Source organism: Aquila chrysaetos, chromosome 8, assembly GCF_900496995.4.
Source record: "Aquila chrysaetos chrysaetos chromosome 8, bAquChr1.4, whole genome shotgun sequence".
In the NCBI taxonomy this organism is placed as follows: Eukaryota; Metazoa; Chordata; class Aves; order Accipitriformes; family Accipitridae; genus Aquila; species Aquila chrysaetos.
This window is the reverse complement of record NC_044011.1, coordinates 18,283,821-18,310,603: the sequence shown is the minus strand read 5'-3', so window position 1 is coordinate 18,310,603 and position 26,783 is coordinate 18,283,821. Positions and strand designations below refer to the sequence as shown.

At 39.6% G+C, this 26,783-nt stretch overlaps 2 protein-coding genes and 1 long non-coding RNA gene across 8 annotated transcripts in view; 1 reads left to right on the top strand and 2 right to left on the bottom strand.

Annotated features, from left to right (window-relative positions):
* The window catches only part of EZR (ezrin), a 37,395-nt gene extending 30,445 nt beyond the window's left edge, over window positions 1–6,950 (top strand). For both annotated transcript variants that reach the window (XM_030023519.2, XM_030023520.1), the window contains 6 exons: window positions 1,419–1,582; window positions 2,539–2,669; window positions 3,366–3,526; window positions 3,837–3,929; window positions 4,874–5,125; window positions 5,466–6,950. In XM_030023519.2, the coding sequence (XP_029879379.1) occupies window positions 1,419–1,582; window positions 2,539–2,669; window positions 3,366–3,526; window positions 3,837–3,929; window positions 4,874–5,125; window positions 5,466–5,630 (966 nt within the window). In that variant the 3' untranslated portion in view covers window positions 5,631–6,950. The remainder of the gene's footprint in view (window positions 1–1,418; window positions 1,583–2,538; window positions 2,670–3,365; window positions 3,527–3,836; window positions 3,930–4,873; window positions 5,126–5,465) is intronic.
* On the bottom strand, window positions 981–3,380 carry LOC121233497. Its single transcript, XR_005933072.1, has 2 exons — window positions 3,295–3,380; window positions 981–3,095 (listed from the first exon to the last, which is right to left on the bottom strand). It is a non-coding gene; the product is annotated as an uncharacterized LOC121233497 (long non-coding RNA).
* A 431-nt stretch (window positions 6,951–7,381) lies between the features above and the next one.
* SYTL3 (synaptotagmin like 3) overlaps window positions 7,382–26,783 on the bottom strand; it is a 35,136-nt gene continuing 15,734 nt past the window's right edge. For all 5 annotated transcript variants that reach the window (XM_041125589.1, XM_041125590.1, XM_030023518.2 and 2 more), the window contains exons 8-16: window positions 23,548–23,672; window positions 19,635–19,778; window positions 16,683–16,861; window positions 14,363–14,465; window positions 12,127–12,297; window positions 11,823–11,922; window positions 10,543–10,651; window positions 9,445–9,650; window positions 7,382–8,149 (exon numbers count right to left, since the gene is read on the bottom strand). In XM_041125589.1, coding sequence (XP_040981523.1) covers window positions 8,019–8,149; window positions 9,445–9,650; window positions 10,543–10,651; window positions 11,823–11,922; window positions 12,127–12,297; window positions 14,363–14,465; window positions 16,683–16,861; window positions 19,635–19,778; window positions 23,548–23,672 — 1,268 coding nt within the window. In that variant the 3' untranslated portion in view covers window positions 7,382–8,018. The remainder of the gene's footprint in view (window positions 8,150–9,444; window positions 9,651–10,542; window positions 10,652–11,822; window positions 11,923–12,126; window positions 12,298–14,362; window positions 14,466–16,682; window positions 16,862–19,634; window positions 19,779–23,547; window positions 23,673–26,783) is intronic.

Below are 26,783 nucleotides of genomic sequence, written 5' to 3'. Positions count from 1 at the left end.
AAGACCAGGGAGGCTGGGGATAAGGAAAGGAGGGGATTCTTTTATGTTCTTAGGTGAATGTTTTGTCCCTTGGTTATGGCCTTAAATGACAAACGCAACCACCATCCATGCCCTTGGTGCTTACTTCCGTGTAAGCGAGCCTTGCCTCAGGATAGGACCTGTTTATCACAATGTACGCAAACTGTATGTTTTTGAAATTACTTGTCAGAAGTAGGAGGTCAGATGAATAGCTTACAGGTACAGCTAGCAGTATCAGACCTGTACAGCTCAGAATGGCTCTGGGCAGGATTTAGCGGGGGAGCACAACACACTATGCTGACTGCCTCTTTTGTAGTCAGTATGTGAATTAGGAAAATGCATTGAAGAAAATGGGTCTTTGTCAGCATATTCATGTTCTTCTTAATAGTACCTGGAGAGCTTTTCATTGCTTCTAGTGTGACTTCTAGTTTTCCCAGAGATAGCCACAACTTGTGCTTCCGAGCTCAGGTAATTATAAAGCATGATCACTGCTGCCATGCAAAAGTGTAGAGCCTGTGTGCCCCTTCTCAGTTGCACCTCTTGCTAACAGTGAGGCAACCCATAGACAGTCATTCTAAGGAATGGGTACTGATTTATGGTGGTAATGTGGTAGCTTGCCCACTGCCCATATCACTGTCCATGAAATACACAAAAAAAGGCACAAAGATGCAGAGTTTGTTCACTGTGTAAGTTCAGACTGCATTGTAAACACATACGGCTGTTCTTCTTGCTGAATCAGAAATTTTAGAATAACTTGTGTTTTGTTACTGCCTGCAACCCAATATTCAAAATAACCCATATGTTTGGCGGTTTAAAGAAAATAGCTTTCATTTGACACTCTTATAACAGCCTAGGTTAACTTAACTAGGAAATGCCATGGAGTGGAAAGAATGATATTGGAAGGTATTTCTCTGAAAAAACACTGATGGTGCCCTGAATATTGATTCAAATAGATCAGGAAATTCTACAAAGTTACTTTAATAGTCTGCAGTATATTTTTAGTTTCATGCTTTATCTTTCAGTCACAAACCCATGCAAAGTTAAAAACTAATTACTCAATACTAGAGGTCTATGAGTTGCCCAGATGGTTACCTGCCAACCCAGAATCTTCTGTAACCTATCCGAACTCCACAAAGTCTCCTCTAAATGGAGATTGTTAATTTTCTCTAAAATATACCTTTTCTAGAAGAGTAACTTTTCAATTCTATGTAGACTTTAAATGGATAATATAAATAACAATCATTTTGGCTTCAGATGATATTGGCAGTCCCTGCTGTTATAGTTAAATGGCCTGTGTATGTGTCTCGATTACAGTGAAATTAGTGGCAAGATGATCTGGCTGCAGTTAGCTGGGAGAAGAGAAGGCATGCTTGGAAAACTGTGTGGTGTCTCTCTTCCAGGACTTTGTGTTTTACGCCCCTCGTCTGAGAATTAACAAGAGGATCCTGCAGCTCTGCATGGGCAACCATGAACTGTATATGCGGCGCAGGAAGCCCGACACCATTGAGGTGCAACAGATGAAAGCCCAGGCCCGGGAGGAGAAGCAACAGAAACAAATGGAAAGGTGAGCTTGAACACAGACAGCAGGGATGGGGTGGCAGAGAGAAATGACACCAAACTGCCCAGGGTGAGCAGGCAGCTGTACCTGCAGAGCAGCAGTCGGTAACATGGGTTTCGCTTAGGCAAGGCCACGAGCTGTCCCACGTTCATAAGGTGTACGTGTGGCCCTATGGCTCTGGCTTACAGGGGTGGACTCAGGATATCCTGCAGCAGGACTGTAAGTGTTACTCTTCTGGCTTGGACCTGTGTCCATGTAGTCTGCTGTCCTGTCTGCAGTCTTGAGAATTGCAAGGAAATGTGCAAGTAAAGGCACAGTGGGCTTGTGTGGTGGTGCACACGTGGAGAGGGGTTCTCCTGGCTCTTGAGTGCTAGGACCTGATTCATGTGTTGGACCATGGGATGGTTGGGAGTAAGGGAGAAACCTTCACAAGGGAGCATGTGTGTACACTGTGAAGAGAGAAGAGGGGACTGGGAGACCTCTTACAGGCAAGGAAAAAGGATTAGCAATTCTGTTGGACTTCTGCCACTGGCTGCAGGTTGCTTATGATTCAAGAAATTGTGTTGCTTTTCTCTTGTATTTGTGCCTTGTTTGTCTTCATTCCCTCAGTGCTCGTTTTTACACCTCCTTGACTTGCCTTATGACAGAAGTAACAAAGTTAAATCTCCTCTGCTGTGCAGTGGAGTTGTGGTTTTCTTTCTCTGCATCTAGCAGCTATTTGGTGTTCTAAATTTCTCTGGTGGGCAACAAAAATACAAATGTTTTTATGAAATGGGGTATCCAAAACTGAGCAAAAATTCTGAAGTGATGAAGGAACAGCCTATATGTGTTTGTCTTCTGGCTCTTATTTTGTGGCGGTCGCTTCCCACTCAATTGCCTGGAGAGATGCCCAGCCAACTTTCTTGCCTGGCTCTAGCTTCGGTGTGAAAGTGAGCTTCAAGCATGAAATCTGTTTCTAACAGGCAACAACTAGAAAATGAGAAGAAGAAGAGGGAGACAATTGAGAGGGAGAAAGAGCAAATGTTGAGGGAGAAGGAGGAGCTGCTGGTGAGGCTACAAGAGTATGAGGTGAAGACTCAGAAAGCAGAGAAAGGTAAAGTACTTGTACTGGCTGACCAGACCATGTGTATTGTGCTCCATAGAAGGGTTATATGGGTCGCTGCCACCTACACCTAGCCTAAATCTGGTGACACTGGGATCTCTTGGCAAGGCTTACTAATATCTACCTATACAGATAAATACACATGTGTGCACGCACGCTGCTGAGATCATCCAAAGTATGAAAGTAGCATAAAATCTACAGATTGTATTTGGGAACTGAAAGGCATGCTCTGTTTTCCCTTGTTGCCAAGAGAGCCTCTTCCAGCAGTGAGCAAGAGTTCAGCTCTCAAGTACTTTTTACTGAACTTCTAACAGAAAAAGTACTTTGGGAACAAGTCTTTCCAGTGAAACAGAAGCTTCTGTTTCAATGCACAGATGAGCAGGTTGCAGAACAGCAACTTCTGGTCCTTGCAGTAAACTGTCAATTAAAGGCAACAGAATCATGTCAGTGTTACAGACTTCAGTGCAAATACCTTGCAGAAGATTTAATTATAATGTGCAGCTGACTACTTCTGAATTCAGTTACTTGATGCATTATGCAAATAATTACTTGGAGGTGCACAGTGAAAGGGTATTACAAGCTGAAGTAAAGTGCTTGTCATGACTTCTGCAGTTACCTGAGACTGTCTCTAGTCCCTTTGCTTTGACCAGGCTTGTGGACTAACCATGTTGATCCATCTTTTTCCAGAGCTCTCAGATCAGATCCAAAGAGCCATTCAGCTGGAGGAGGAAAGGAGGCGAGCCCAGGAGGAAGCAGAACGCTTGGAAGCTGATCGTTTGGCTGCTCTGCAGGCCAAGGAAGAGCTGGAGAGACAAACTATGGACCAGATAAAGAGCCAGGAACAGCTGGTAAGACCCAGTCATTTTGAGGATAAGATACACAGGCATGTTACTATGCCCTTTGAGTAAGGCAAAGCCTTGTTCTCTGGGGAAAAGCATAGTGCAGTGAAGTACTAGACCATGTGATAGCATCATTGTGCCACTGGTTTCTGTCATGAGCAATCTACTTTTTTGCTCCTCATTTCCTACTCAGTCTTTACTACAGTGGAGTGTAACACTTTGGTCTTTTCTCAGTCAACAGTGTTTCTTTGCATTTGCTTTTTTTGTTTTGGTTTTGGTTTTTAAGAGTCCTTATAATTCCAGTTTTATTATTTAACAGGCTACAGAGCTTGCCGAGTATACAGCCAAGATTGCACTTCTTGAAGAGGCGAGGAGGCGTAAAGAGAGCGAGGTTGAAGAGTGGCAAATCAGAGTGAGTATCTGCTTTACCAAGTTGCTCTGAAGTTCTACAGTTGAGCAGAGCACACTGCAGTGCTTAGCCTGGTATGACTTCTTTAAATACGCAGAGATAAACATCTGTACACCAGCAGAGAAGGGCAGACTTGTGATGAATGTGCAATATGCCTGCAAAACAGTCTTTTCCCAACAAGCCTTCAGTCAAAATTCAAAATGGAAGATTCTATAAACCTAAAAATGTTGTGATCATCATCTTGGAGCCATGGAGGGGAAGGGGCACATGTATAAATGCTGCATTTAATCCATGATGTAATGTCTGAAAACATTACATCAATCAAGAGAAGATGCTGCAAATGCAGCCACACTGCAGGTACCAGTCTTGAGGAGTGTGTGCTGTTGTCAGTGGCTTCCTGGTACCTGGGTTGGAAGAGTTTAATAATTTGATGCAGTAACACCAAAAATAAACCATGCAAGGCTCAGAGTGCCTGGTGCTCCCAGTGCCCTCTAACTAGCGCTGCTGACCACATGGAGGGCAGAACCACTGAAGCAGCAAGGAAGCTGACTGCCTAGTGTGCAATTGCATTAAAAATGCTAACCTGGGAATCTAAGTTCTTGCTCTGTGGAACCCATATTTACAGCCTACAGCTCTTCAAATGGTGAACAGGATGAAGATAACTGTAGCTTCCCACAGAATTGTTTTTGCTAGACTGTTTTATTGGAAGATTCTTTGTTCAGATCCCCTGCACATTACACAGTGGATGATGATAGCATTACTAGCAAAAAAAAAAAGATGTTCTGCATAAGACTATAACAGAGTACTGTCAGCTGTGGAGATTTAATTCCCTCTTTCTTGCTTTTCATAGTAGATTGAAAAAACGGGGAAGATAAGCGTTAAAGTCTTCATTAAGCTGGTTTAAAGCAAGAAATGCATTTGAAATGTTTTTCACTCTTTTCCCAAAGGCCAAGGAAGCCCAGGAGGATCTGGTAAAGACAAAAGAGGAGCTACACCTGGTAATGACTGCTCCGCCTCCACCCCCACCACCTGTCTATGAGCCAGTGAACTACCATGTCCATGATAACTTGCAAGATGAAGGATCTGAGTACTCTGCCTACAGCGCAGAGTTCTCCAGCGAGGGGATCAGGAATGACCGCAACGAGGAGAAACGCATTACTGAAGCAGAGAAGAATGAACGTGTACAGAGGCAACTGAGGGTAAGACAATGCTTGGAGGAGGCGGAGTAATTGAAACAATCACTCCTGGAAAACACATCATTTAACCACTTGGTTAAGCACACAAAGCATGATAGTTTCTCTTTGCTTGCAGTTCCTATAGGCAGTTTGAATTAAAGACAAGATATATAAAGACTACTCTCGTTGCTCAGGCTTTGAGATTACTTACATCATCCATAGTGTTTATGGAAAGCATATGTTGTATCCATTTCACTGATCTGTCCAGTCATCTAAGAACTGTCAACTTTCACCAAAAAACACTACTGTCATGAGCTGAAAGCTTCTCATGTATAATCTGTATTTAATATTCTTTATATTGCAGGCACTGACAGATGAGCTGGCCCAGGCTAGAGATGAAAATAAGAGGACCCACAATGATATTATCCACTCAGAGAACATGCGACAAGGACGTGACAAGTACAAGACGCTGCGGCAGATCCGGCAAGGCAACACCAAGCAGAGAATTGATGAGTTTGAGGCAATGTAATGATGCTTGTAACAAGAAGGCAGGACTGTGGGAAAGGCAGATCATAATGCTGTGTTCTTGTTTTCTTTTGGGGTTGTTTTTGTTGTGGGTTTTTTTCCCCTGTATGACACTTAACAAATATTCTCTAAACCCAGAGGTGTTTGAATCTCCCCTTTATTCCATCCCTTCTATTAAATTTGGTATAGTTAAAAACTCATTGTACCACTGATCCTGATAACTTGCTCATGCCTTTGCTTAGTGCCAAAAGGCCTTATGTCACATCTCTCTTAAGCAAGACAAATTGTAATACACCATGCTTCTAGTTCAGATATGTGTCCTGTGCAGGTGCTGGATTCAGCTTGGTCTAAAAATAAGCAACTGTGGGTGAATTTTGTGCCATATGTCTTTGTATTATTAGTTACAGTGTAAAGTCCAACAGATGAGAAGACAGGCTGTAGAACTCAGGATTTGCAAGCACCTGTGTGTATGTGTGCACATGTGTTTGTACATTCCATTTTTTCCTTGGTCTTCATGCCCATGTTTCCCTGCCCCCCACTCCCCGCACACAAAAGAACTGACAACACCCTAGAACTACTTTGTGTAGAAATTAGGCTTCTTCTGGTTGCTGTTCTCAACTGGAAAAATTCTGTAATGATGGTTCAGAAGTGTGGCATAGGGACACTGATACCCTCCTGATGTAACAACTAGGCAAATACTCTGTTGGAATCCAACACGCTACTGTGTTTGCATTCCAGCTTCATTACTGATCAGTTATAGTGTAGTATTTATATATATAAAAAACATGCAATACATGGATTGCAATACTAGTTTGAAGGGAAATAGTTTTGCTCTGTATATTTTGTTACTTTTCAGATTTAATAAGACTTGCATCTGTAAAAATGCTGAAACAACACTGTAGTCTGTTACAGTGCAACTGATTATTTGCTATAAAGCATTACTTGTAAAGATCATTTTTTTTACTTAATGAAAACTGTTATATGTACACATGATCCAATATATACAATTTTACTGCACCTATTTTTCTAACAAATTTTCTAATTTTTTTAAATGTTTGATTTAAAGTTTCAGACTCCAAAGATGAAGGGACTGCTTGTTTATATCACAGTTGTATTCTCTCTAGTAGAGAGCATTTCTGTGACCATTCCTTCCCCGCAATCTTCCCCTTTCCTTGAAAATCTGTTAGAAAGTGAGATACAGTATGTTGTCAGCTCTTCTCTTCCATTTACAACATCTATGCTGCTTTATACTTGAGTTGAATCTTGTGTGGTTTTTTTATCTGCAGCAGCAAACATCTAAATAAAAGATCTGCAAAGTAACAAAGGACTTGCCATCAAGTGTTTCTTGTGTGGGGTGTATTTTGTGTAACCTGTCCTACTGCTCTTCTAGTTCCTGAGCTTAGCATATGAATCTCTGTGTCTTTAACTCTTAAGTCCTTAAAAGTCACATTGACCTGGAAAGCAAGAAAGGAGAATACCTGCTGTAATGACTGGAGGTATGTAACAGCAGCACTAGTTACAGTGGTAGATAGGAAGTTTCTGCTGACTGTAACACTCCATCTGAGGCAAAGTGAACTGACACAGTAGTTGAGCCTTAACTTTGCATTTCCACCAGTTCACATGAATAAATGATAACGTTAGCTAAACTCTTGTCCTGTGCTGTAATCCATGTGGATCAGACTTCTTAGTACTGTCTTACAGCAGCAGCTGATAAGAACAAGGAACTTCCTACAACCACACTTACTCTATAAGCTGTTGTCCCACACTCCTACTGTGGGAAAATTTATACATTCAACTGGTTTCAAGCACCATGATACAGCACACATTTTGAGACGCATGTGGCCACAGGCCAAAGCTTTTTAGAGTCATGTGATATAATGGTGGCACTGTAGATAAATCTGAAGCACAGAGGTGTTAGCATCACCCAGCTGCAGCAAGCAGTTAAAGATAAGCTAGTTTTCAGTTCTCTCTGAACATGTATAAAACATCAAGATCAGAGTGAAAGCATATAACTTTAAGGTAACAGTTATTTTCTCTTAAGAAGTATTCCTATCTGTGATTAAATTAAATAATTAACTGTTCTGCTATGCCCAGAAATGGAAAACTGCATACCATCTGGCAACTGTTGCCTTGTCAACATAATGCATTGCAAACTGAGTATGTCACTCCTGAAGAAACAATACTAACCTTATACTCCAGCTAGAGACACACATAACAAAGCCTTAACTTTTGGAGAAATAAAACCTTCAGAACATCACACACTTTCAAATCTATAACTCTATTCCTCAAAAGCTGGAGTAGGTACTGTTGCAGTGTACCTTTCTGCAGACCTGAAAGTTATGTGCCACTTGAAACGTCACACATGGGGAAGGAAAAGTTGTGTGGTAATCTCTCATGATTTAAAGTTTTCCTTATTTGAATGCAGTACAAGTGTAAAGTCCATCCACATGTTTGGGCTGCGGAGCACTTCCTGCCATTGGAGCACTGACTGAGAAACAAGATCTGCAGAGCCCAATGATTCCTCTGCAAGAAAGCAAAAGGAAAGGTCACAGAGTTACTTTTCACTTGGCCTTACCCAACTTCTGGCCCAATTGATTTAGGTAACAAAGAACCTGCTTCTCCCACTTCTATAGCAATTTCAGCTGTTCTGTAGCTCCTAAGGCATTAATTCCAATAAATTATAGTTATACTTGTGAAGCATTATTTACATCTTGTTAAACTAGGGTCACACGCTGAAGAACTCAGCCTGCAGAAAAGGAAGGTTTTAGCTGTATGACTAAAAGCAGAGGAGCAAGTGTGCATACTAATAGTGTCATTCTGCTATTAAGTCTGCTGCTTCAGTTTACCTTCAGTGACTTTAATGCATTACTAGTCTTAGGGCTTAGTCTTCTTCACTCAGAAGCAGGTAGTCCCTGCTCTAGCAGGAAGAAAATGCTGGGTAGGACAATCAAAAGAAGCTTACAAGGAAGCCTGCACAGCACTGCATTATTACTAGTGATAATACTCCTCTAAAGTGCATGCTGATACCATAACAAAGTGACAAAGCCTCACTCTTTTGGAGCCTTTCATCTCAAATACTGAAACCAAAGCATGCACTTACTCTCTGGGAAGACAGGGGTGAGAGACTCCATTGGGCAGTCTTCGAGTGACAATGCTTCCCTGCTCAACTACCAGTTAAACAGGGCCTATTCAGTGAGCAGAGGCTTTCTCCGAAATTTCTCAGCCTTGAGAAAGAGACCTCACTCTCATGTTAGAATAGAGCCCAAAACTCAGACATGCAATAGCCCCTTCTGAGCAATTTTCACTTTTGGTGTCTCCCATTGATTGGGTTGATTTGTGGATGTGAAATAATAAGCACAAATATAAGCAAGGTTGGAGCCTACTAGATCATTAGTTCTTGTGCTTCTTTTTGATGCAATAGTATTTAACATTAGCCAATTCATAGAAAACAGCTCAAGGAACAAGTCTTAAAAAACATATATGGAGCTCTAGATGAGTTAACTCCACCCAACTTTTCTGTGCCTGTTTTAGCATGGCCAGGCTCTGACCCTGTAAGTTACCATGCTAACAAATGGCCTTCCTGAAAATTCCCGCTGACAACCTTGAGCTTCTGCATAGGCCTGAACTAACACACATGCCTCTGTTCTTGCAGGATCAAAGCCCAAGATCACAAGTTGCTTAGGACAGGGGCTGGGCCTGTATGTGTAGGCACATGACAGCAGGTAATAAATAGCACACTGTAAATATTATTATTTAGAATGTAAACTAAAAGAACTTTTTCCCCAATTACCTTCAATTTTTAGTGATAAAGAACTTACCTGCACCAAGCTTGGCTCCTCCTAGGAATTGATCACTTGAGCTGAAACTTGACTTGTCCCAGACAGTCAAGTGTAGACATGATTGCTGTAGCTGAGCTGGGGTAACACCATCAAAGACAAACAAGTGTTTCCACTGGGGAAAGGCTTCTTTCTTCAGGACAGGAGACTTTCGCTTTACCTCTGCTTGGTCTGGAAGGATAAGACAACTTCCCCCAAACAATGATTGTTCAGCAAAGTTACTGATTCTCAACCAGAAAACAGAACATTCGCAATAATCAACTAGGGCCCTTTGGTTTGCCTTAAATAGCAAAAAAAATCAGCTTAAGTGCAAGGTAGTACATGGTGCTAGTGTGTTTATTTTGGGACTTACTCCTTTTCCTGTTTGCCTTCAGTGTGGGTGCTCTTTGGGTCTGCTTTTGCTTTGCTGTCACTGACTGCTGAAGGAGTCTTTACTCCCTGTTCTGTTATCCAGTACTGCCTGAAACCTGCCTTTCAGTAGATAAAATGCTCACCCATTTCACTGAAGATAGGTGGCACAGCAGGTGAAATGGCTATAAGAGATGTGGTAAGTGTACCCCAGTATCATATTTCCAATGGCATCTGATGCCTGACAGCAAGAAAGTAAAATAATCCCACATACGAGCTACTTATCGCATTGAAGAAAAATTCAGTCCCTCCTCTTTTAAAATACCTAGAATGAATAGGATAAAAGTTTCCTTTTCAATGTATCCAAAGCTATATTTAATCTGCAAAGGCACAGCTGAAAATAGGAATAAAAAACACCTTTTTGATTTGCACTTTGTTTTTTCCTCTCCTAATATCTAAAGGCAGATACTTAAACTAGGGAACTCTAAATTTTAATGACATCAGTAAATTCTGAAGTTCTACTGCAGGACCCAAAGAGCAGGTGGGACCCGTCACCATCCTGCTGAGTGCTGCTGTTGTAATGGTGACATTTGGGTGTCTGCACAAGAAAGTCTAAGAGTGCGAACAATGCCACTTTCATATGCCCATCTCCTGATGAAAACAAGTTAATATATACATTTGCACAGAATGCGTGTGACATTTTCTATTTGAAGTGTTAGGTCTCATACATACCCTTTAACAAATGAGTTCGGCATTCCAGCAGATCTCAGCATGGGCAAGTTCTTGGCCCCAAATATCATAACCTGAAGCTGGCAGTTGGGAACTCCTGGGTCTTTTTTTCCTGAAACAGGAGCATTTATCATATGAAATAACCAGTTAGTTCAGCTGATGGCTTAAGATGCTGCTATAAATAAGCAGGAAAATGCCTAAGCAGTACTACTGAGATAAGGATTCATAGCGCTGTATTAGGATCATTTGAAAGATTTTAACCTGCTTGTACAATATATGATTCACACACAAAAAAAAGTAAGCAATGAGTAGCAGGTTGCTTTGTGATTCCTGTTCCAAAGACAGAGCTTTCTATTGTATTTGTGAAAAGCAAACACAGGGCAGTACCCACAGGAGCGTTTCTCTGAAACAAAGCCAGAAGCAGGAGAAACAATCAAACCCTCAGTGTGATACTGCTCCTCTGTTACAGCTCTAGTTATAAAGCAGAGACCCCAATACACAGGCATGTATAGGGAGGAAAAATGGAGGCAAGCAAGCTGGTAACTTTGGGGTCATTTGGAAAAGGGAACAAAATTAACCTAACAGCTAATTAGATCTTCCTGTTGGTCTTTACCTGTTGCTATGGTCCTGACACAGACAGCCTTACTAGAGCTCTGAACCTCTATATACCTCACTATGATTTAGGGAGTTAAGGAAAATGAGGTTGACCTATCTCTCCCCCCCACAAGCATTTATTTTACTCCACCAGCAGGTGCTTGCTCTGACACACTACAGCAATACTTAATATACCTTACAAGTCTTTCATTACCAAAAACTGAATCCTGACTACGTTTTCAACCTAACATCTTCCAAGTGAAACAATCTTTCTAAAATGAGACTACTGGAAAAAGCCAAGAGTGCTGGTCTGGTACCCTTGCAGCCATTTCCCTTCCACCTTTTCCCTAAATTGGCAGTCTCTACCTTGGGCAGTAAAACTGTTGCATCACCTCCAGAATTAGGTCTACTGGCAACACCACAACAGGCACAAGCTTGCCAAACAGCTGGATGCATCATACTGCTGCCATTATAATGTGCAACTTTTGTTGGCATCAAAAAGAACAGAACGATGAAGTTGGCAAACGTTTGGATTTTAATTAATTTAAAATATAATACACCACAAACCACCATTTGCAGTAGCCGTTATAAACCCCATACAGGAATATTATATGGACACATTGTCAGTCCTTCATTGATCTCAATTATTTTCTAGCCAAAGGATTCATGTATGCTGAAACATTTTATACCTTCAAACAGGAAATTTTTATGCTGGGCTGGTAATGACAGTCTTGCAGATACGAGGAGTTCGCCACTGTACTGGTTAAAATCATCTTCAGGCTTTTCAAGCTGAAGAAAGAGACATACAGAAATCTGCATTACTGCAATCATTCTATTCCACATCTTTTTCACAGCTTATTTACATTTGCAACATGTCTTACTAATGGGCTTGATTGACAGCATTTTTCCCCTTGATCTCAGAAGGGTGATCTTTTCATAGCTTTCACTACATCTTGCTCTAAGATACAACTAAGAACAAAAACTAAGAATCACCTTGGGTTTGAGCTGGTACCAGTTGAACAACTGCATCGAGTTCTCTTCGAAATTCCATGCTGCCAGTGGAATCACCACTTCCCCCAAAAACACCCTGTATTTGAGTGCTCCTGCATGCCACACAGAGATCTGAAGTTGCCGACTTCCCAGCTGGGAGTATTCAATCTTGTACTAGAAAGATAAACATCTTTTACAAAGCAATACACAGGATGAATGCAGGCCCATGCTCATAACCTGCTCAAAGGAAGCCTAGCCGCAGCATGGCTGAAGGCATCTGGACGCAGAACCATGTTGTCTGAATGTGCTTTGCAATCTGCATATCACCCCACTACTTAAATGCTAAATAATGCTCATCCAAATATGAAACAACATTCCAGGAATACCTTGACCTGCCTTGCTAAAGATTTTGATTATTAATTCAGAACTTTAAATAATTCTTGATAATTTTTGCTGGTTTTTTTAATATTTCTGTTTTACACTCCCAACAGAATTTGGCTGCTCTGGAGGCCAGTTCAAGATTAAGACACCTAACGATGTTGCTAAAACTTTCACTCTAGTCAGTGGACATCTACTCAATGCATTCAGTAGAGACAAGGAAGTAATTCAGCTGCTCACTAATTAAAGCCCTGATCTGCGCCCAAAACATAGTTAGAGCCCTTTGAGACATTGTTGGGTATCTACTATACGCACATGAGGCTGGCAAACACGATACCCAGCCTACAGGTGACCACCTGGACTGAAAGCTGGAGGCGATGGCATGGACGAGGACATGGCTACCCACACTTAGGCTGCTGAATCATAAACTGGATGTAGGCTCTGGGGCTAATCACCCTGAATCACCCAGGGCTCCAGTGATTCCCAAGAGCACTTACATACCTCTCACACATACAGCTACCTAAATGCAGGTGCCTTAATTTGCAGCTGAATCCCACTAAGTTGGATCTCAGTGTCATGATGTAGTTTACCTGCACTAGCGCTATGCTCTTTTGACCATTTTCTGCTAATCTGGATAAACTAATAATTAAACTAATTTAAAAGATTTCTAACTAAACTACCTTTAGTGTTCATGCAGCCAGCTCAGGCACAGCTCTCACACTCCCTTTGTCAGTTCTCCATGACTCTGGCATTGAAAAGGGACTATAAAATTAGGATGAATTATTCTAACTTCAGGGTCTTTTTTCTCCCAGCTTAAACCCTATATACAGACTTTGGGCTATATGAGAATTATATACATTACATAAATCTTTTGTTGTTGTTGTCAAATTTTAACACTGGCCTTTTCAAACATTTTGCCTGTTTCACTCACTCCAAATTCTTTATGTACATACACACTGAGAGATGATGGGGCTAACACTGAAACTTTTGTGTAGCTCAAGAAGAAGCAATACAAGTTTGTCTCTCCATTAACTTCGTTTCATATCTCTTCCACGACAACATGTTACTGAAGAACTCTTCACCTTATGTGCTACTGCAGCTTGCTCGTGCACACAAAAACCAGGTTCGTAGTGATCCGAGTACAAAACTGGAGTTGGGAACAACCAAACTAATCCAACCTCTCCCAGCTGACAGTACTCAGCTTCCACTTCACTTTTCATCAAGTGTCTGTCAAGTGAGAATAATGGCTCCTATTTTCTACACATAGATTTTAAAAGGATGCAAGAAGTAATATTGCAAGGCATTAAGGAATTAAAATAACTACTGTTCTCTGGTGGGCTTATTAACATTTGAAATTAGGCACTACAAAGAGATGGCCTGGCATCAGTTGCACAGGGAAAAGGAAGCAGACAACATTTTAGAGATGACAGAATTCAGTTAGCATTCAGCTAACAGCAGACACACTCCCAATGGCACTGACAAAAGGGGTATCAGTTGAAAGGGATAATTGTGTAAAATACTAACTGTTCTGCAATACACCCAGTTCCTGAATATACAAAAAAAAAAGTGTCTATGGAAGACACTGCTTTTGCCACAAGGTAACTCAGAACAACACTGGAATTCATTAAAAGTGTTTTCATGGACAAAGGCACACTCTTCTAATGGTTTGCAATTTACTATTGTAACTCCAGTAGCATTTTCTCTTATTTGGACTGAAAAACATATTTTTTTTAAATTATTGTTGTCAGTGACTCCTAGACTTGCCCCATCAGGATAATTCTGAACTTGCAGAATTGTACATTACAAAAGGAGACATTACTATGGAAAAGCACGCTTAGTGGCACACAATTGCAAACGGTACCTTTAAAGTCTCATCGAATTCTGGATCCACTGTGCTCTTTTTGACAGCTGTCTTCCGCTTACTCCGAGGAGATTTATCGGGAAGTAAATAAACCTTAACATACCTTGTAGATAGAGAGAAGGATATATGGAAAGTGACCAGAAGGAGGGGGGGAGGGGAACAAACCAAGAATAAAAATTAGTTAGATGAGAGGAATTTTTTCTTAATTCTTAAACATTTTTATTGACTTTGTAATTTTCCAAGCAATAAAATGGCAAACTGTGAGTTATATCCCTTCTCAATAAAAGCAGACAGACTATAAGGACCCCTGTACATCGTTCAGCTAATGTGTTTCAATTTTATTCTAATTGGGAAAGGATTAGGATCTGAATAGGAACCTTTTGCTATCATACTCTTGGCGTTTGATAAAATAACCACCAAGGAAGTCACCTTGTCAGTTGTAGTGACAGTTTTATGAGGAAAACAAACTGTATTATGTGCTCAAAGAAAAAAAGTATCAACTCAATCAACTTCAGGATCATTGCTGCTTGTTCATGAAGAAAATCTCATCTTTACAACACCAAGTACCATATAGCAAAAAAAGATATAATCATATGAATTATTATGTATTATTTGTAACTCTTACAAATGCTAATTGTTACAATAGCCACTAGAGTGAAAGTGGGAGATTGTCTAAAGTGCTCAAAATTGCCCTAACATTGATTCAAGAAAAAGCAGTAAAAAAAATTTCTGGAAGCTAAGTTGGACCAATATCAAGCACCAATGATTCCTAACCAAAGTTTCTCATGTATAGGTCACATGAACATTAATACTTAAATATTCCCCTTAATATGAGTTCAGTGGGCTGTATTTGTGTTATGAATTCAAAACTAAAGATTATTAGCAATAGAGAGTGCTTGCTCACAGTTTGGCAGGGAAAGGAGTGATTGTTAACATAATACCAAATATTTTTAAACTGTACTTGTATATATTTCAGATATGATTTAAGCCGATTTTTAGACAGCCTCTTGATTAACTTGCTGGGTAAATAAAATCAGCTGTATTTCATATCATCAGTGCAGAACTTACACATCTTCCCTATTCTTTCCAAACTTACCCGTAGGTAAAACTACTTTTTAAAATACTCAGGCATTAGAAGTTTTAGCCTCTTGCTCTATCACCCCAGATCAATTTAATTAAAAAGCAGACAGACTTCAAACCAGTCAATGAGCTAAATAATTCAACAGGTTTTAAACATCAGCTAAAAGTCTGCTTTTCAGCAAGTGTGTTAAGTGAGTACACTGACTGTACTTTTTCTGTTGGCTTGGAAACCAACAGAAATGTATAAATATATACCAATAGAGAACATAGTGCTCACTACACAGACTTCCCACATTGCCTTTCAGGCTTCCTGCAACTGTTTGCCTGGCTTAATTACCACGGGACTTAAAGAACCTTGACCTACTTCTGAAGTGCTCCCAAACTGCCCTGCTTCATGAGTTGCTGTTCCAGCAAGGCTCCTTTCATCACCAAGCTTGTCTTTATGAATGTCCTCTCCAAGATGCACAAAAGCCACGTTCCTTCTGGGTGAAGGTGACTGCAACTCCACAATTCCAATGTGGTCACTCAAGTGCTCAAACATGGTGTGACAGCAGGGGCAAGAACAGGTAGTTAGGTATTCTAACTGGTGATTTTCTGTGAATGGTTGCTGTATGGTCAGAGGGGATCATTTAGTAATAAACAGACAAATCACCAAGGCTTAACTATCCAACCAAAAATTTCTATGGCATATTTTATCCACAGAAGTAGGTATTTCTTTCTCTTACAATAATACATAATTATTAAACAGCTTTAGATTTTAAAATGTGTTGCAGTGTCTGAAATTTCTATTCTTATTACAGAAGATGGAAGCACAGAAGTAGTATAGCAATCACCCAGTAACCCACAGTGAGTCAGCAGATGAATTATGAACTCAACATCTCATGTTTTAGCCACTTATGTATTAATTTTGCAGGCACAGCTTAAGAGCTAAAATCTGAACAGCTATTCTCGAGATCCAGAGGTGCTCATCAGTAACACAGATGCCCAACTGCCTGCTCACAGGCAGGGAAAGAGACAATTACTAGCAGAAAATGGTCAGAATGGAATAAGCGCTGGTATGAAACCTATTTGTCTTGCAGTGTGTATATGTAAAAAGGGCTGGTATATATGTTGGATGTTCTGAAAGTACTAATATGGCATACCGTCGTATAGCAATCGGTTTCAATTACAACATACATATGTATCTTAAAAACAGAGTATTTTCCTTATTTTTTTTTTTTCTCCTCTACAAAATACTCACGGGTTACACTTTTTCTTCTTCTCCTCTCCATAAGCCAGGTTCTTGCATCCCTTGATGCAAATTTCTAAGATGCAAGCTTTGAAGATGTATCTTATGGCAAACTCTATTTCTCCTGTGACGTTAGCCTTGCCAAAATTGCCAGACTCCGTGCAAGTGCTGTTCAGACTATACAAACTCCCCTAAGAAAAGACAAATGTATGGGAAAAGTAGCTTCAGATCAAACAGGACAAAGTATTTATTTCCCTCAAAGGTCAGTATCTTTACAGACACGACTGTAGAACTATTGCAAATCACGAAGATTTAAGGTAACCTGTGTAAAACATTGTGTTGCTTCCATAACAGCCTTGAAAATTATGACTGTAATCGCAATTCTACTGCTTTGCCTTTTTCTCTTCAGTAAGCTCTTTAGGCTAAGAAAATGCTTTCTTGGTAACTTCTAGATCCAGAAATTTTCTCTGAATAAAACTGCTATGTGGCTTCCCATGAGAAAAAATGGGATAAGTGTCTGAGTGGAAGAGAGTGAAAAGACCTCTGAAATATAAGAACATACAAAACATTGAACTAGACTGCTTTTAATACATAGCTCATAGTAGGGTACACTACTGATACATTAGGTTCTATTAAGTATTAAAGGAAACAAAAGTGGCCTTGCACATCCAGTAAACATTCTACAAGATGCCCCAATTCCACATAAAAATTACATACTCCATACTGCAGCAGACAGTTCAAGAAAGATTAAAATACAAAGACATCCAGTTGTCATATGTTGGTGCATAAAGAAGGTGTTTCCTAGCTCGCCTCAGCCACTTTGTTCTCCTTTCGTCTATTTTCGCCTATGGGGCAAAGGTTTGGATGCTTTCCATCCACATAAATAAAGAGCATTTGTGTCTAGCATTTACAGAGGTCATGAAACTGCAATGAAGGAAGAGACTGTAATCCTTTCTGTGGCACAGCACAGACATGTAACTTTATGGGCTATCTAGCCTTCACTGCAACAAATTATCAACTCAGTCAAAATAGTTTGGTCTCCGTTCTTTTATAATGATATTCTTCAAGGTGAGCCCTATAAACTTTTTAGATAGCATATGTCATGAAGACACAATTGTTGTTGTGATTAATCTCACAGCAACGTTGCCCTAGATTGTCAAGATATCTGTGTCAAATCACTCCTCCCTCTGACAATAAACACCAACCCACACAGGACTGGTTAACCAAGGAGTTCTGCGTTGCACAACCCAGCAGCTAAGAGTGCACAGTAGTGTTTATAAGATCATATCTCTCTTCCATGCAGATGCTCTTCTTCGTTTGTGCAGCTTGCCAAATATTCATTTTAAAATTCAAACCAACAGCTTAATTAGATTAAAGAACGTATCTACTCTAAGTTGTAAGTAACATACAAACTTGACAAAGAAGGGTCAGAGTGCTTACTGAGGAAGTCACAAGAAGTGTTCGTACTGTTTTGACCTGATGCTTGTTGCATGTAATCTTGCTCCCTCCACAAGACGTGTATCAGTGTAATCAATCTCCCTTGCAGTTTTGTTCAGCTCTGCTCTTTCACTCACTGACATATTTTTATTCATCTGATCAGAAAATGCTTATTTTCCACCAAAATCCTTCATTACAAAGGAATGCAAACAGATTTTTGTCTTAACTCATATGTCCTAAAAACAGTTCTGCAAAAGTCCCTAATATTTATTCCACGGAACCTCTTATTTGTTTAATGAGGCTGGATAGGTGTCCTGATTAATGATGTTTGGACTGAATACCACTACATATGTCTCCCACCTGATCAGGAGTCACATACATTCAATGTAGAAATCACTCATCCTTTTGGTTCAGTGAACAGGGATTTAGCAATGACTTCATGTATTGCACTCCTGCTGGCATGACTGGAAGCAATGCCATCTGATATTCTGGAAGATATATTTTCATGGAGTGGTCATCAACATCCAACACTTACCCATAAAGGGAACTTTGATGGAATTTGACCTTCCCTTTTATAAGATAGTAGAAAATATTTCAGTTTTAAGCCTGGGCTGTCTATAGCCCAGTTCAAATGGTTGTCATTAGAATCACAAACGTCATCCAAAACTGTTATCCATTTGTCAGTTTAACACCTCAGACTCCACAGTGCAGTAAACTATGAAAGCGTGCCAAGGTCCTTGTGTGTGTTTATACTCCTCTGCAAAGTGAACAGGCTAGTTTAATTTTGATTCCTAAATGTCATTTTAGTTCCCTTCTTTACAACACCAGTCATGGATTCTTTGGATACTTCACCCTGCTTAACCTCATCACTAATACATAGAAATTAGCTTTCACAGTTAATCACAGAGGCTTTAAAGCATATGCCTGATTCATTTATAACTGGCTTCCTTCTCTCTCATTTGCAGTATTCAAAATGCCATCCATCAGAGGATGATTCAATGCCATCCCCTAAACCTATGTACTGCTCCCCTGGCTTCCGTCACTGTCAGCTTCCTCTTCATTCACTGACATTCTGACATTTGAATTTCCACTGACATTTCCATTACCACAGTTCTTGCAGAATAACAAAACCCTTCTGTTAAATGAAGTTTTAAGAAAAAAAGCTAGCTGCTAGGTTAGAAAGAACCATGTTCACGATCCCAACCCTAATATAAAATGGGAAGAATGTTAGTTGCATTTGCAAAATTCAGAGGAAGCTGATCTGTCAATTAGTCATTATTAATGGATATAACCATCTATCAATTATCCATTATTAATTTGATTGGGCTTATGCTGTAAAAAGTTCACAGTGTTACTATGAGGACCATGCCAAAGGCAGTCAGTCTTTCATCAGATACAAACTCTAGTAAAATTCTTCCTTCATTTTGTAATATAATCCAAAATACACCAACATTTTGCACAAAATCTTAGCTTTTGTATCTGTTTCCACTAAGCACCTGTTCTGTTGTGTTTCACTCTTTAACTTACATGTTTTCTGCCATCACAGAAAACTGCATCACTTGTGGGACTGCTTGTTATGTCCTCCTCCTCCTTGCAATTCCTTCTGGTCAGAATTTCACTGTCATTTTGGGCCCCAGTGATGAGCTGTTGAAGACTGGGTGTACTTTTCATCTGTAAGAAATTCAGCAAGTAATTTCTTTTTAATTTAAGAAAAATGCCCTGATTCCTTCAGCAATGCTATTAGAAGAAAACTCAGTAAAGAGCTACAGTTCACGCTGATCAATGTCATGCAGGTGGCACACTTTCAAAGACAACGTAGTAACTTAATTTAAATGTCGATTTGCAACTCTCTCATCCCAGCTAGTAGTACATTCATTATGTTAATTTTCTAAAATCAACATACCACCACCTACTCTAAGGATCACTACCACAGCAATTACTAACAACAGTCTACTAATAACACACCAAAAGTAGCAATATACTAATAAAAGGCATTATTAGCCTTTAACAAAACAGTAATTTTGGAAAAAAAAAAATCTTGCCTCCAGGAAATTAAAAATAGTATTCTGCAATATGCATGACACATGCCCATGTCTACCTATGCAAGAATGAATGCAAGTTGAAAGAGACTTGAAAACAGAAACGCTCACAAGTTCTTATTTAGCTTTGACTAAAGAAAAAATTTAAATTTCTGAGATATTCTTGACTTTGCTTTGAATAAGTCCCTTCACCTTCCCAATTTTCCCATGAAACCCCTGATAATTTGTGAAAAATTAAGATATATAGTAGCAAAACTCGAGATTTACCTTCAGCCACCTCTGTTACCAATAACAACAGTTAATGGAATGAAGTGCCAAAAGACTAATACATATGGCTAGAAATATGCTGAAAATAGATTTTATCTCACTCTGGCACACCACTACCCCTGGATAATACAATGTATGAAAAGTATGTTCACAGTTCAATGGGTAGGAAAAGAGTGAGATAAGAAATTTTACATGGTTAGGATCTAAGAAAATAATTTCTTAAAAGAAATTGTACAACAGGGATTACCTAAAAAATATGCTAGAAAAAATATACTGTGGCTGAATCAACAAAAAGGATCAGGACATATTTGCATAAAAGAAACAGATAATATACATTTAACAAACCTGGGAACCCCTCCTGCACAATCAGCAGAAAGCACTAAAGAATGAGGACAACAGAGGAGATAATATATTGAGATTACTTCTGAAAAAACAGGATGTGCAAAATCCAAACCAGTATGCTGTTGTTATAACACACAGAAATTGTTATGTCTAATAACTGCCCTACCTTAAGAATAGATGTAAGAATTCATTAAGTTACCTTGTGAGAAGGAAGCAGACAGAAAATGCATTCAGAATATAGTCTCAAAAAAACCCCAAACAAAACCAAAACATCATATTTCTCAGCAGAGAAATTGTCTTCTGCTTTATAAAAACCTGAAAATAAAACCAACCACTTTCACTTGCTAACTAAACCAACCTACTACACACTGAATTTTAGCTTCTACTTGGATCAGAAAGACTTCTCTATTGTGTTAAACAGAACATAAGTGACTGACGAGGCAGCAAAACTACCAGTGCTAAACTTAGCATCAGGTCACATAAGCAAGACTCCCACCTAGCCCAGTTCTAACACCTGCAGCAGCATGCATCTGCTGTCACAGGAGGGGTAATCCACAGCTACCGTCACACCACAAACAGCTTCCAAAGCTTGCACATGTCTGCTTGTTGCCCCAGTAAGGCAGGTATAATTGCAGTTCCTTTCATTAACTTAGAGATTGTGATGGTGAGAGGCCCTAGAAAACACTATTCAGTTAACTTCTTAAATCCATGTCTTACACTGGCTGGTAGTTCTTGCCATCGGATTGTTTTTTCACTATTACTGAAGTTAAATACAATCTCTTTCAACTTTAATCTGAAGGAATGAAGCTCCCAACATATCACAAATTTGGAAAACTTACTTAAGAACCAGCTAGTGCTCTTGAGTCTGAAGTGGTGCCCCAGTCTTATACCCTGCACATTCAAAATGGCAGAGTTACAGCTATCACTTCCCAGTCTATTCCTAGGAGAAAAATGCACACTTTCTAGGGGGGCAGGGGGGAAATACTGGTTCGATTCATTCTCAAAAAATGCAAGTTCCTTCTGGGGTGGAAATTACAACAAGTAAGATTTCTGCATCATATTTTGTTATAAATTTGAGTAATTAGTTGTTTTGCAAGTGTAATTTAAAACAGGTTCTGTCCCTAAACTTAAGTCATAGTTCTCGTAAGGATGTAAACAGCTACCCTTATTAAAGGAAAACAAAAATGGAAAAGAAAAAAATAAATGGAATAATGATGCAATAGTGCCATTGACAGAGATTAAAAATAGTTTTTAAAATCACAGTAAGGACACAAAAAAACCCATCATGTAAGTGCAGGAACAGATGAGTAAAATTTCCTTTTATATTAAAAAAACCTAAATGGCAAAGATGACATTCACAAGAAAAAAAGATCAAAAGTAATTCTAGCAAAACTAAAATTCTAGCTTAAATATAGAGTAACTGGTTTGAATGAAACAAAAGCTCCCTGACTCAGAGAAATAGTGCTCTGACACACAAACAACATTGACATCTATCTTTCAAAATCTGTAATGCAAAAGGTGGACAAAAATTAAGTCCTAAATCTTTAAATGGGCAATTAAAAACCCACACAAATAATCTGGAGTCTCCTACTAATACATTTCTCAAGCCAAAGAATCCATATCCATCTTTTAAACAGGACAGGCTGTGTGTAATCAGCATGCAATGAAGCATAGTTTAAGTTCATATTATCTCCAATTCTGATGTCTCTCAATGCATTAAAAGAGCAGTGCTCTGCCAGTGGAATAAAGTAACACTGAAGTGTGGTTTACCACAATGAAAGCAGCACTCAGGTAGTTAGTAACTGCTGCCAATTTTGTTTATAATATAATTGTATACAAAAATACCAGAGCTAATTTTGCAGAGTTCAGAGACCTTGCTGGGCCAATTCAACACATTAGTCCCTGTGGTCTGACATGCTGTCTCTTCCATTTATCAGCACCTAAGACTTCAGAGGAAAGTGAAAAGTGTGCACCAAGGGAGCTGTGAGTAATATTTGCCATGAGGTTTGGCCCAAAGCAAAAGCTTTTCTCAGCATCTAATTCAGGTGCTTAGCAGACTACATTTACCTCACTCAGATGAACATGGCGATTCAGCAAGTACCCACTATGTGGAAAACTGAGTATGGACAAAGTTCAGTCACTTGAGAGGTGAAAGCTTACAAAACAAAATCTTCAGTGTAACTTTAAAGCAGATATGTGACATCATCTTCAGCCCTGCACAATTTGTGGAAAAACAGATGACTGGATTTTTCTCAAACTTCTCAAGAAAACACTGAAAGCTAGAGACTGTAACCAAAGCAAAAGGAAAAGGGAAGTTGCCCAACAACTAACAGCAGTAAACGTTTTCTCCTTGCCAAATTAAAAAGTGCTCAGGAAGTGTCAGAATGGGTTTTGGATGGTCATAGCTTGGTCCTGTTCAGCAGCAAGAAGGGCAGGAAGAGGACAAGAGACAGAGCACCTCCCTGCAGCCTAACAATCACACCGAGCAGACATCAATCAGCCTCAAGAGAGCCTGTGAGCACCTGAGAGCAAAATGACCCATCCTGTCCCTCTCTATGTGAGGGTCTTTGTAAAATCTCAGTCTAACATTTCAGCTCTGGGCTGAGATCAAGTGTGCAGACACAGTCAAAAACCTTGTGAAGAGTCAGAGTTCTGGCAATGGTCAGTTCCTGTTATATCAGCTAAGCCCTGCTCGTATAATAAAATTCCACTGTGTAAGTCATTATTCTTACAAATATATTCCATTCCTGAAACAGCCCTTACAGTTAGAGACTGTATAATAATATGGATACCCTGCTTGTAATGTTGATGGCAGTGTCAGACTGGCTCCTTCTTTGCTTCCTTCTTTCCACGTTCTGCCCATAATCTGTGGTTAGGAGACGTTTGTCAGCCATGTCATTCTGGGACTTAGAGATTTCTGAAGTGAAAATAAAGAGAAAAGTCACTATAACAAACATTGCAAGCAATCCTGTAGATTTATAGGCTAATTCTTTAGCTTTCAAACTTTCAGCCTGCAATTTTAGTATTGATCTCCTATGAGTAAGAAACAGATGGGAAGGCAAGTGCTTGTCCCATTTTGTATAATTATATTTTGCCTACCTAAATCTTTCCTGCTGTTTCAACTGGAAATTATACTCTTTGCTTGCTATCACTACAGCTGCTGCAAGGAATTGTTGTATGCTATCAAATATAGTTTCCTTGCAGAAGTAGCTACTACAGTCCCTATATATAGCTTGGTTTGTAAAGCAGTTTGGTTTGGTTCAGGATAAAAGCAAGATCATTATAACAACATGAAACGATGACACGACAATGGAAATTAGACAGCAGAGCATATTGGAAAATATTTAGAAATTTATCCAAAATATGGATGAAAGGAGAGATATTAAATAGTCTGGTCCCAAACCACATATAATTTTAAGAACATGAGTAACCCTCATTGACTTCAATAACATTACTTATATGGATAAGCTTATGTCCATACTTAAGTACCTTATTGAATTAGCACTTTGGTAACATCTAGTTTATTGTCAAATAAACCTACAGGACAACTGGACATTTAGTGCACCACTTTTTGCTTCTTATTTCTCAGGGTACAGTCAGAACTTCACTTAAAGGGAAGGGGAGCACTCATCTGTGATTTCTGAACTTGAAAACTAGCAGGCTTAGCAGCTGTCACTTTGTTGTAAATCCCTGATAGTCTATCATGAAAAATTAATAACTTATAAGTGGTACATGAAATAGCTATCCTATGTTTAATTCATACAGAAGAAATAAATATTTCTCTCACAACATGAGCCTCTGTGGAGGAACCTCAGACAGCAGACAATATGTCATTATGGTATTCAAAAACAATGGCACTCTTAAGTGTGATTTTTAAAGCCACTCTGGGTTTTGTTCTTAGCAGCAATCAGTCCTCAGATGTTTACTGTACTCTGTGTACACCATTAAGGCATCATGTGACGTATTCATAGGCAGGCTCAATTAAGTCATCTCTGACTGTAAACGAAACCAGGTTTTTAAAATACACAGTGAAATCGGAGATCATAAAAGAGACTGCAGTGAGAGTTCTAACGGAGTAGATACAATCTGAGTAGCTTGACCAACAGTAGAAGCAGAAACACAAGCTTGCCTCACACTCTCTTAAAATGAACAGGTTACAGAACAGATTACTGTGAGAAAAAAATGATTGTTCAGTTTTCCCATCTATTCCTCCTTTGGCTTCTCTACCCAAACAGTAAGATGGACACTATCTCTAGTGCCAAAGGCAATTTTGCACTGCAGATAGAACTACAAACAGCAACCCATTTTACATTCACCAAATGGCAACCATTGGATTATAATCTCCTGTTGCTGCCAAACCATGCTGGAACAGGAGGTAACAGCATAAAGAGCAGACTGTACAACAGCAGCATTGTGCTGCATGCACTAATCCTTTGTTCCTGCTGCTCTCATACACGTGCACACACACTGGCTCCAGTGATAGAATCAGCGGCATAACAAGGTTCTCCAGGTTTATTTACTGCAATACACAAGATCTGGGTGTATTAAATTCCTCTGCAAACCACGACATTTTTATGTAGATAAGTGACTACTAACTTTAGACACTCGTGACCAAAAGCATTTATCAGAACGGCACCAGGTTTCATTAAGAGGCCATATGGTCTGAAAGAGCTGTTTTCTTAACTCAAGAACACGAAGTCTTTCTCTCTGTAAGACTTCCTATACTTTTTAATTATTGACTTCAGTGATTGCAACAGATTGTTATTTTCTCACAAATTAAAAGGTTCTACCCTAACTCAGGATGATAGCACCTGAGTGGGGTTTCACATACAGCTGAACTGAGCTAACGACTTGCTGCCATCCCCCTCAGCAACCACTGCTCTTCCCTCCTCAGTCCCTGGCTCCTGGCCACATGGCCCAGCACCCTCTGTTGTGCAGGCTCCAACATATATACCCTACCTTAAGCCTATTTAACTCACTAAACCAGCAGAAAAGTACCTATGTGTTTTGTCTGGGCTAATGTTCTGCCCTTTTAATTAGGTAAATCAGTTTCCAGAGGGGTCCAGAAACACTGGTGCTAATTCAAGTTACATGATGGCAGCATAAGGCCAGAAACAGAGAAAGAAGAAGAAAGATGTGGGGAGAGTAGGACCTTCCTTTTGGTAGCAGTGAATTATTAAATTAGTTTGGTGCAGTTCTGACAGTCTTTACCAGTAACTGTGGGATATGACCAGGCTTCAAACTAACAGAAAGCAGAATAAATTACTTTGCATCAATGCTGTGCTGTCTCAGCTATCTGCTTCCAGTAACAAAGTGCCCTATGCCAGCCACCCTACACTACATTTCTGTTCAGAAGAGACAGCCATTGTGTCTCTGCATAGCTTTAATATGTGTTCACACAGACACAACATTAAATTTGTGTGGTTGAAGGAGAACAAGCCTTTAGGATGGGTGGAACAAGTTAGAGGAAAGACCAAACAAGAGCTAAGAGAAGAGTTAGGGGGAAAGGCAGAAAGGCACTTAAGCCAAATTTATTCAGGTCTAATCTCACATTTGGAGTTGTCTAAGATGAAGCTAGTTTGAAAACACTAAGGTTTGTTCAAATACATGCAAATCTGCAAGCCCCTGTAATCTTCATAAGGCTCAGAAGTTGTCTTCCTCTGGGCACTAATGCCTTTAATTTGTTCTTCACAAAGGCTGGCTGTCCTCAGTGTGTATGTCCTCAGCCTTAGAGGTGCATACACACGATCTGCCCCCTAAAGAACAGCAGGCAGCATAAGTGAACGGAAGGAACCAAAAGTATCAGAATGAAAGAAGAGTTGTTAGGACAGGCTGGCTCTTAGAAGTATGTACTGAAAAAAACCACATAACTAGACAGACCAATAAAGAAGAAGGAAGTCCTCTTTAAAACTGCCAGTGAATGAAAATACTAAACTCTACTTCCACTACATGATAGATTCTTTGACAGGGTCAGTTGGGGTTCAGTCAGATAGATAACATGAAGATCTCTACAGTAGAAAGTGGTTAT